This window comes from Paramisgurnus dabryanus, chromosome 13, assembly GCF_030506205.2.
Source record: "Paramisgurnus dabryanus chromosome 13, PD_genome_1.1, whole genome shotgun sequence".
NCBI classification, from domain to species: domain Eukaryota; kingdom Metazoa; phylum Chordata; class Actinopteri; order Cypriniformes; family Cobitidae; genus Paramisgurnus; species Paramisgurnus dabryanus.
This window is the reverse complement of record NC_133349.1, coordinates 15,528,192-15,539,974: the sequence shown is the minus strand read 5'-3', so window position 1 is coordinate 15,539,974 and position 11,783 is coordinate 15,528,192. Positions and strand designations below refer to the sequence as shown.

At 36.9% G+C, this 11,783-nt stretch overlaps 2 protein-coding genes across 2 annotated transcripts; one reads left to right on the top strand and one right to left on the bottom strand.

The window, feature by feature from the left end:
* The first annotated feature begins 392 nt into the window (after positions 1-392).
* Positions 393-2,406, top strand: lysmd1 (LysM, putative peptidoglycan-binding, domain containing 1). The gene is made up of 3 exons (XM_065245421.2): positions 393-572; positions 898-1,199; positions 1,387-2,406. The coding sequence occupies exons 1-3, from the start codon at positions 393-395 to the stop codon at positions 1,535-1,537; spliced, it is 633 nt and encodes a 210-aa protein (XP_065101493.2). The 3' UTR covers positions 1,538-2,406.
* tnfaip8l2b (tumor necrosis factor, alpha-induced protein 8-like 2b) lies at positions 2,352-9,330 on the bottom strand. The gene is made up of 3 exons (XM_065298204.1): positions 9,143-9,330; positions 4,149-4,468; positions 2,352-3,206 (listed from the first exon to the last, which is right to left on the bottom strand). Exons 1-3 carry the CDS (start codon positions 9,156-9,158, stop codon positions 2,964-2,966), a joined length of 579 nt encoding a protein of 192 aa, XP_065154276.1. The 5' UTR covers positions 9,159-9,330; the 3' UTR covers positions 2,352-2,963.
* Between the last annotated feature and the right edge of the window lie 2,453 nt (positions 9,331-11,783).

Here is an 11,783-nt window from a genome sequence, read left to right as displayed (position 1 = left end):
AAATTTATTTTAAGACTGTCCGACTTTAGCCGGTAACGATTTGGTAATATTTTACGTTAGACCTTAGAGTTCGTGTTTAGTTTAATGTCTGCCAGTGATCACATTCAACTCACCGCTGACTTCTACTACGTAACTAGCCGTCAAAGTTAGAGCTGCGCGTGCGGAAGTCTATGTTATTAATTTTTTTCTACTATCAAAAGCATATTCTTATTTCGTAGCCTGCTGGCCAGTTTATTTGGGGCAAGCTCATTAAATCGGGGATTGTTTTGTTTTCTATTTCGTTTTGACTCAGTCTTTCCGCAATGCATCCACATGCGCAAGGTTGTCGGCTAAAGTTAATGTTGTTAGTTCATTATTATTTCTTCATCGTTTGATCCCTGGAGCCCTGGGCCATGTCGGCTGATTCTACACAGTCCCTATCCGGGACACACGGCCTGCTCCGTGGCCACCGGACCCGGTCATATGGCAGTCTTGTGGCCTCTTCATTATCCCCCATTAGACAAAGACGAATTGAACACAAAGTTCAACCCGGTGATACTTTGCAAGGACTGTCACTGAAATACGGCGTGTCGGTGAGTATTCAGTAGGTAACGTAATACGTTTATATATTGTGTTTGGTTGTTCTTTATAGAAACAATATAGTGTTTTGTCATTACTTGTGTCTATTTTACACTGTAATGTGTTGTATTTACACTGGTAATGCAGTAACAGATTCTCTTATGCATGACTATCTGTGTAACTTAAGTTGTGTTTGTATAACTTATCATGTTTGTACTGTAGAAACGCCTTGAACAGGTAACACATTCCTTGTATGCTCAGTGGCACGTGACCAATAAAGCTCCTGGATAAATTCTAGACTGATAAACTCCATAAAACTCCATTTGTTTTTCTTTATAGATGGAACAAATCAAAAGGGCAAACAGACTGTACACAAACGATTCAATATTTCTGAAGGAGTCCCTTTTCATCCCTGTACTGACAGAGTCTCTGTCTTTCACAAATGGAGTCAATTTAAGTGAGGAGGAAACAAGCTCACGACAAACACACTCCGAGATTCAGACCCACACGAGCCAAACAGACTGTAGTAGACTTGATGAAAATGCTGATCTGTCCCCAGTGGAGTACCTTAAAAAGATAGACAGCTTGATCAGTCAGTCAAAACAAGCTGCCGTGAAGACCTGCCAGGAGGGAGAGAAACAGTAAGTTGTATATTGGCATTGCTTAATAGGTTTTGTTAATGTAGCAGTCATACAGCAAGAATACATTGGAAGTCAAATGTATTTTGATGTGCATGGGTGGGGCTACCATGACAATCAGCTGGTTTAAAGCCATTGTTTACTTTTGTAAAGAGAGGAATGTAATCTCCAAAATCTGCTTTGTTTAAAGGTTTTCCTTTATGGAGGAGCAGCTTTATTATAGCAAACCAGCATCCAGCACAGCATCCTTCCAGCAGCCCGTACTGGGAGCCATTCCCATTACAATCACCAAACGGACCAGGAATTTGAGGGACCGAGAGGATGAGATCTTTCAGCTTTGATCTAGGTTGTTCAAAGACACTGTTTTTTGTTTTTGAAATATTTTAGAGGGCTTGCACTAGTGGTTTCATGCATTAAAATGTCAGCAGCATATTTTTAAGAGATTGCTGGTATGTAGTAGTTTGCTACAGTATGTGAGACATTTGTAAGTGCTGTTATATAAAACTGCCACCAGAGCTTTTAACATGCACTTGACGTTGTAATAGCACTCACAAACTTAATGCCTACAAATGAGGTGAATTGTAATTCAAGGCCACACTGTTGTATTTCTTAAAATTTAAAAGCTATGACAAAGTTTTGAGTGTAATGTGCTTATTACTGCTTCAGAGCAACAGAGATATTCAGGTACATTTGCTAATTGACATTTAATACTACCTCACAGGTACCTGTTAGATCTTTATGGTCTAAATTCAAAATGTATATTTTAATTGAATGTGCCACAACAAAACATCTTTCAGATATTGATCTGTTAACGTTGTGAATACAATAAAGTTTTGCACTTTTACAATTTGCTAAAGCGTTTAGTGCCAAACGGAAATACTGAAACAACACATTTACATTCAGTGTCATGAATGCAAGCAGATCTTCCTCAGTTAACAATTTGCTCTGCATGCGGTCTATTAAGATAATTTTTTTTTAATGGCATGTAGTTAAAAGATTATGAAAATTAATTAAACTAAAGTATTCATTACCTGAATTAAACCTGTATTCTACCTGTCAGATGTTGTCATATTTTGAACCCATTTAAAACATGAACCTGTTACCGGTTTAGTAAGTTTGGCAAAAGCACAAAGCTGTTATATAAGACACACATAATACAATTAAACAGCACTTTATTGTATTTAAATTATGTAATAAACAATTGATGAGGCCCCTGTGTTATTATTTATTAGTTGATTGTCCATTTTAGAGCACAGTAGCTCACAGAAATATCTCTCAGAAATGTCAAAATGGATTGGTTTTCTCTGTAGTGCTATGTGTTTACACTAGATGGCAGTGTTAACAGAGTACCCTACAAAAATGCTTGCATGGTCTTGATTGATTACCAAGTTGGACAATACAATCTAATTTACAGCAGAGTGGTACAACCTTTGTTATGAAAAATAAGAAATCTATACAGCTGGAGTCTCATAGAGATAAAACATTTTCATATAAAATATTAAAAAAAAAAAAAGTTTGATCTGCGCTCACTCCATGCAGTGGCTGGTACAGCATCAACTTGTCTTTATAGTATCATCAGGCCACTGAATGCTTAAATGTTTATTAATAACACTGCAACACTATTTAAAAAAGTTAAACTTAAGTGTCGTGCCCTTGTCAGTCCACAGTGTCCTTGTTGCATCACTTGATTGCAATGTACCCAGTTTCAGTTCACAGGTGGTCCACCATACCATTCCTGTTTGAGACCAGTCTGTCCATATTCTGTTCTCATAACGTCCCATCCTCCAGCAGTTTGTTAAGCCCGTTGCATATTTTGGTTAGGTGGGGTTTGAGGGAACCAGTTGGATTGTAAAGCTGGGTGAGGAGCTCTGGGTCAGAGTAATGGTTGAAGACGTGGTTGATGCGTCCATGAGATTTTGTTGTAAGATGACTGTTCACAAGCTTGAGTAGCATATCCCTAGATTCCTTCAGGATTTCGGACATAACTGCCTTGTCAAATGTGAAATCTACCTGTGAAAGGGAAATATGCAACTGTAGTTAGCATAAAGTACATTTTAGGCTCCTGACAAATCTGTCTTCAGTTTCAATCCTGCCTTGCTTTGTTAAAATCTGGTGATAAATGGGGGCCAATGAAGGGCCCCAAATAATCTATTAAAAAATGTTAAATAGTGATTATGAAGAATAAAAAAACATAAATAGTAATTATTAATAAAATTGATACATTCTTATAAATTATATATATATAACTTAATTATTTCATAATGTGTATGCATGTTTTTGTGGGCTTTTATTCTGGATTTTTTTCGTTGTTTTTGAGTGTGGCACCAAAGCACCCAATTTCTCAGCTGTTCCATAAATTAAAAAAGATAAAACAGGTTGTTGACACCCATTTATTATTATTTTGATACATTCAATTATTTAACAACATATCCACATTTGCATTTAACTTAATATATTTGGCAGACACTTCTATCCAAAGCGACTTGCAGTGCATTCAATCCATACATTTCAGTCAGTAGCCGTTTCTCAATCGGAAGGCTGCAGCTTCCGGAGGTTGCATGCAGGCTCAATACGTCATCAAGCCTGGTTTATTTACGTTAACTGAGCATTACATTCGCAAGTCATAACCATATTACAACAATTTACGATTAACTAAGAATAACAGCCAACTTTATAATTGTTAATATTCTGAAATAAAACAGTATTGGCGTATGCAGCCTACAAATGCGAACTACGTAGGCTACAGCCTTCCGATTGAGAAAACGGCCGTATGTGTCATCTAGGTTCGAGCACATGACCCTTACCACTACCCATAGCATGGAAACTCCCTGTGTCAGTCATCAATAAACTGTAATGAAGTGCACTTATTTCATTATTTAATAAACTTTAAAATGCAAATTTAACGCGAAAACGGACAGCACTCTCAAAATCACACGTGCAGGTGTTGTTTACCTCGTGAAAGCTGATGGCTGTCATGGCTCCCTGGCGCAATTTCTTTTTGAATCTCTGGGCAAGTTGTAGCTCCTCATCACTGAATCGATTGTGCCTGAAAAGGACAGCGACCTTCACCACCACCTTAATGAGATCTTTTACTACTTTTTGGGCCTCGCTTCGGTTTCTGGTGTACTCCTTCGACACGCGGTACAACTCGTCGAGAATTTCGCTGCTGGTGTCGTCGATAAACATCTGCACGACAGACTTGTTTGCCATTTGGCTCAGGATCTTTTTCTGGGCTTGGAGAGCCATGTCCTTGGAGCTAAACGTCTCCATATCTGAAGAGGAAAAGGAATTTAAGTAAGTCAACACCTACTGATAATTTACCTTAATGCATTTGTTTGCCATACATTTATATTACAGTTAGCATTATTTATAGGGCCATATATTTTTTTTTGTTAAAGGGATAGTTCACCTAAAAATGAAAAATCTGTCATCATTGTTTCATCCTCATGTTGTTCTTAATCTGTATGAATTTCTTTTTTTATGATGAACACAAAAGAAGATATTTTGATAAATGATGGTAAGCACACAGTTGACGGTACCCATTGACTTCCATCGTATTTGTTTTTCCTACTATAGAAGTCTACTGTGTGCTCATCATTTATCAAAATATATTTTGTGTTCATCAGAAAACCTTAATTCACACAGGTTTAAAACAACAAAAGGAAAATGACACTATTTTGATTTTTGGGTGAATTATCCCTTTAACATAAAGTCCATAACACATTTAGACCCACTGAACTGCCTTTAAATTCCTGATTAAACCAAAAGGTAAGTTTCATATTAACTTTTAGTATAAATATATGTTAAATAATATTTATAACCCAGTGTGCTTCAAAACACTGACAAAATTTTGAATTCCACATTAAGAACATACAAGCATTCCAGTCTACAGTCTCTTACTTTCTTTGCAGAACATGTGAAACTATGACGGGTTTGTTTACCTGTGGTGTACTAACATAACCGCAAACATAATTTACTCACAACGCAAATTTAATCAGAAGGAATCCATTTCTTGTAGCATACACTACACTTGAAAGATCTTTCGAGCTCACATTTGTCCAGTATTTTTCATTTATTAACTTTTAATAATTTGGTGGCTCCTCAGCTTCCGTGGTCTTATGGGACAGAAAAGTGTTCATGAATCAATGCCTAATGAGAATCTTGGCTGAAGTAGAACTTTAAGGTATTTCTGATATACTGTTTTTTTTGCATACTGATGTTTCAGACATTTCAGAGAAGCTATTTCAGGCTATGTTAGTCGTAGAGCGATTCTGGAAGAATCATACAGGTAATAGCTGTTATGTTTTTGAGACAAGATTAAGGTATTGTATTGTATATCCCCCTTGGAAAAGTCTTCTGTATATTAGTATATGTACTCTTCAGTTGAACTGTCAGGGAGTCCCCCTTAGAGTCCCATCATGGGGAAGTCCCCATTGACTGTAGCGTCTTTACACCTTGCCCACCAGGGGAAGGTCCTGCCATGTAGGACTTTATCTTTGCCCATAAATTACATAAACAACACTAATTGTTCTCTAGACTCCTAAGATGTGTCATTATCGTCAGCAGTACACACTCATTATAACTGACACAAGAAATCCAAACAACAGTATGTGCACCCACCACTAGTTTTCATTATGTGTTCAGTGTTTTCACTACATGTGAATTCATGTGTTTTTATGTAATTCAATGGAATAAGAAGTTTACAATTTCCCAAAAAGACACTTATAGTCTCTGGATCGTCCAACATAGCATAGTTTAGGAGGGCTTTACAGTATGTGTGCTCAAAAGGACGTGCAAAGACAAGTATAGGAGAGAACATCATTGCATCTTACTCACAAGTTCCTACTTGAATCTGTAAGATTGTATCAAGATTCAGGCATCTATGTACTTGGAAGAATGTCTTACATTTATTAATGTGTTGATGCTCTTGTGTACAGATTGCATAAATTTTGCTTCCCTTATTGCAAGAAAAAATAGATTTTGTTGATTTCTTTACCATTTATTAAAAAGTATGAGCTAATAGACTAATTTGCTCAAAGATGATCCTTGTTTGCAGTGCGTAGCAGTTCTTAAATGCCAAGAATACATTAATGTGCAAATCTACACTATGTTCTTTTAAATGAACCGAAGCGCGCCAAAAGTGATGTCAAATCTCTGGGCAACCATCGCCTGTGTTATGTTTTCCAGTTTTGTTTTACGGAGAACCAACCTGATTAGTTTTTAATACAGTTAGTTTCATTTCCCTATTATTTCCTTTATTCAGTTAAAGAAACATTGAGCGCATTAGATCATGCATTAATTTCTGCGACAAGACCATCAAAACCATTTGTACAATCAGCATTTTGTACACTTCAGCTAAACTGGAAAAGCAGTTTAACAGTCATCATTTTCTATTTAAACTGATCTGATCACAGCCTAATGGATAGTCAGTTGTTTACATTACATTTACATTAATGCATTTGGAAGATGCTTTTATCCAAAGTGCCTTAAAGTGCATTTACGCTGTATGTTTTTATTATCATGTGGAATTGAATCTGTGACCTTTGGACTGTTAAAGCAATGCTCTACCAATACAGTGTTTCAGCCAGTATTGTGCTAACGTCCTCTGAAACAACATTACCGTCCTGCTGACATCATAGGGCTTGATACCTATTGGATAATGTAAACTAGCTAAATAGCCATTTAGGCATTGTATCAGAAAACTATACAAGCTGGTTCAATTCTAGTATTTAATGCTAATTTTTAATCAATTCCAGATTTATTTTCTTTTTTTTAATATCCAGTTTCTCTCAAAAATATGTAAAATGGATTAAGAAGACTAAATATGTAAGGAATAATTGACGACGGCCGATTGAATTATAAGAAAATAATGCACACCCAAGGTGCAATGGTTACACCGCGGGTGTGCATTATTTTCAAATAATTCAATTATTCCTCTTATACCAAGGTTACCACAAACATTGCTCTGGTGCCTATTTTTAAGACATTTGACAAGTTAGGTGTGCAGTTATCAGAAATTAATGCATACCCATGAAACATTTCTTAGCCAATCAGAATACAGCATTCAACAGACACGTGGTATAAGTTCAGGTATTCAACGCATAAAAGGTTTTCATGGATTTGTGAGGCAGACATCGAATTCTGTCACACCTGTCAAGATTAAGAGTGACTATCAGAAGCCTGAATATCCTGTCATAAAAATCTAAGGTAATTTTAGTCAAGCAAATTCATTAATTTCATGGCTCAGTCTTCTGATTTCCCAATTTACAGTGAGCCAGAATGGCCGCATATCTCTCCGCTCTTCAGATTGAAAGGTTTGTCACCGACAAGGTAAATATTTAGCATTCCACAGATGATTTCAGTGTATAGCCTGCAGGGTTTGTGTGTGAGCACATGTGTGTACGTGTGTGTGTGTGTGTGTGTGTGTCTGTGGATGAAGCCCAGGGGATTTGTAGGATGTTAGGAATCATTTTCGCGTACCACAGTCACCTTGTCATTAAAAAGCAGCAAGTCACAGCACAAACCTTGTGGCATAACAACAGGTCAAAACCTGCTTTCGAACGATGTTGGACTTTAGTATGCAACTGACAGCCCACACTGTGTGGTTTTTATTCGGAGGGGACAAACCTGACTTTTACAAACTTTGTAACAATAGGAGAGTGTGGAAAGTCCTGTTTTAGATGTCTGTGGGGGAGAAGCTTGTTTCAGGCCATTCGTGCATATTTCGATTAAGATCACTGCAGTAGCCTGTCCACATGAAAGAGAAGTCGCAAAATAGATCTCTCTTATATTCGGGTCGCTTCTCGTAAACCACACTAAGATTAGATATCAATCAAATTAAGACTTCTGCTTATGTCTCGCCCTTCTCTGTCACGGCACCTGAACTGTGTGATCTGTGTATGTGATGATGTCACGTTCTGTCATTGTGAAAAATGTCCCTTATTACTCAATACTGCCTGTCCCTTTCATACTTTACTTTACAGACACTCTTTTGTAAGCGTGTTTGTGTAAGTCTGTCCGACTTAGCCGCAGCAGTTGTTTTTGTGAATGTTCAAACCATGTGCATAACTGATCGAAAAGGAAGTGAAACTATGGCACAGCTTTCAGACCAAATCTTTTCAGTTAAACGTATAACCTCTAATCTCTCTTGACACTCGCTGCTATAACAAAGCTCATTAACTGTTGCTGTGAGAGTATGGGCTACTGGGGCAGTGCTTGCTCTAGATAGGTCACTGTTTAAAAGTTAAATGGAGTCATGGTGCCATCACACACTTTATTTCTATATGGTCATCTAGAACGGTGGTTTTCAAACTGGGGGCCACGAGATGGTGCCAGGGGGGCCCCAGTTTTATGTCATTTTATGAAATACATTAATTTATTATGAATTCTGTGCAATTAAACCTAAAAAAAATAAGGCTACTAACCAAAAGCACTACTTTTTTGTATAATTTAATGTTTTTTTATTAAAATGTTGAGTTTTAGAAGAGTTTTTGTCACAAATTTCCGCGAAGGAATGCAAGGGGGGCCACACGCTGGGGGGCCACACACTGAAAAAGTTTGGGAACCACTGATCTAGAAGGTGTGCTTAGTTTATTCAGATTGCTGGACAGTACTTTAAGAGGTGGTTCACCCGATGAAACATCACCTATCCCTGTGTCTTGCGCATTTTATTTGGGAGTGGTTGAATGGCAGGAACAGGTTTGAACTTGTTATTGTTGTGAGAAAACCTTAATGTATTTTTAAACAGATACCATTAAACGAAGCAAATCTCTAAATATTAAACAAACATAAAACATTTTTGTTAAGGTAAGAAAGTGTAATTTTTTTAACAACCCTTGTATTCCATGCATTATCATTTTTTTCTTTTCTCACATGTTAATGATCACATCTCTCTCTCTATGTGATGATGGAGGAGAATGCACAGATAAGGACCAAAGAGTACTCACCTGACTTTTCTCTCATTCACCCTCCTACTTTTCAGACTCTGTCCTCTGTCTGCGCTCAGATCAGTTGTTTAAAATCCAGCGCTTGATTGTGAAATGTCTTCAGTTGGGTCAAATCAAACAAATCCACCACCACGTGAGGTCTATCTTCTTATGCTCACACCACAGTAACAAGATAATTTGACTTGTACTTCCTCGAGGAACTAAATGTATAAGACACACCCCTGACTCTCTCTCTCTCTCTCTCTCTCTCTCTCTGTTTCTGTTTCTCTCTCTTTCTGTCACTCCGCCCTGTCAGTATGCAAGCTGCTGACATGGTGTCTTTGCTTGCCCTAACAAGTGCAGCCCTTGTAAAGAATTTAGCAGTAATCCTGGAATCCAACGCAGTGAAAGGGGAGGTTTTAACTTCTTTGTGATCACTAGATCTGGTTTTCAGCCTATACAGCGGTGTCATCACCTCACTGCTGTCTTTTTAGCTAAACCAAATGGGCGAAATGACAATGTTATCGAGCAAAAAAGTGAAAAAATCCACTGCATCTGATCACACCTTAAGACTTGTGCAGTCCAACCTCCACAAAATAATAACAGCAGTGTCACAAAACCACAGTTTTAATGAAAGCTACTGCTTTGCATGTGCAGGACCAGTTATAATATAAGCAGTTATTTGTTTACCATCAGAAACAAAAGTGTCATCGTTTTTATGTAAATGGTTGGACACGTGCCGGGACATTATGGTAATTAACTGTGTATATCAGTGGGATAATGTAGTCAACTGGTCATGATTACAAAATATTCCATGACAGGGTGTCGAACAGGATATTGTAGGGTTTTGTATCACTTTTTAGTGACTTATTTGGCTATAATGATGGACTGACAATCTCACTTACTATATATCTCACTTACTACCAGTGTTGTATTCGAAACCAGCTCATTCGAGTCCGAGTCAAGACCGAGTCCAGAGTTGGTTGAGTCCTAGTAAAGACCAAGACCAGAAAAGGTCGAGTCTGAGTCAAGACCGAGTCCACATAAAGTTGGGTCTGAGAAATGTATGTGTAGTGCCTCTCTGTGTTTTAGCGCCACTGTCTTATCATTTTGGGTAACAACGGCTTATCTAATGCTTAAATCTCACTGGACAGTGCAAAAACCTCCTCAGGTCTGACCATCTGACCTCGCCCCAGTCTGATGCGCGCAAAAAATCACCAATCACTGTTCGTGTCAATTTTACATCAGTTTAAAGAAACGGTAATATATATTTTAAAAGGGACTCGAGAATAAGTCAGATTCCAAATGTATTTGAGTACGAGGTGAGACTAGGGATGCTTAACGATTAATCGCGATTAATCGTTAGCAGAATAAAAGTTTTTGTTTACATCATATATGTGTGTGAACTGTGTATAATAACTTTGTATTAATAAATGTACACACATGCATGTATATGTTTTAGAAATGTTTACATGTGTATATACATTTGTATATTTATGTATAATTTATATTATATATAAATATAAATACTTAATATATACTTTTTTTTTCTTAAAATTATACATGAATGTGTTCATATTTATATATATATATATATATATATATATATATATATATATATATATACATATTTATTATACACAGTTTACACACATATGTGATGTAAACAAAAACTTTTATTCTGCTAACGATTAATCGCGATTAATTGTTTAGCATACCTAGTCGAGACCGACTCAAAAATGCTCACGAGTCCATGACAAGACCAAGACCATTAAAATATGGTCTCGAGACCGAGTCCAAGACTGAGTCTGAGTCTCGAGTACTACAACACTGCTTACTACATATAGACATAAAATATTGATTAGAGTTGTATTTGTTTTTTTTTATCAAAAGAGCGATAGTGATATAAAAGACATTAAACAAACCAACCAGTACTGATAAAAAATATACCTTGTAATGTAAGTCGCTTAGGTGGATAATAGCTTCTGTCAAATGCATAATGTAAATATTTATACACAACTAATGTCCTATTGTAGTTATTATTTTAACACTACTCTCCATATTTCATTTTAGTGACCAAACTAAATAGCCTAGTAAATAATCCTTATGTATAGTAAATAGTTTCTGTAAAGTGCTATCATATTTAGTGCACCACCTATCTTTTCATAATAGCTTTTTGTTTGCTCTTTGTGCTGTAAAAGTATGTTATTGTTAAGTAACTAAAATTAGAAAATGCTGTGCAATGAATCAGTGCTTTGTGATAGAAACTCGCCCATTGAGTTAATGTCTGTGCATTGGTAATGGGAGTCAATTGTCCTTGTTAAAGATGGCTGCTTATCTTTCTGTTATCTGAATAGAAACCATCTGGGTGTAAGCACCAGTGCATATGGACTACAAAGGGAATGCATGCATGTGGCTTGGCGCCTAAAATAAAGACTCTTTAGAAGCTGTTGAATTGGTTGCATCCCCAGCTGGACTTTTAAAGCGTAAATTGTGTACCTATGCAGTTGGTGAATGTTAACGTGCTGAGATAGACAAACTGTTGATAATGTGTTTTTCAGAAAAGACCGAAGTAAAAATTAAGCTCGTCTCCTAGGCAACAGACAGGAAGTGTAGTTTAAGTGGTTTCCTGATGACTTCCTCTTTATCACTGAATGATATC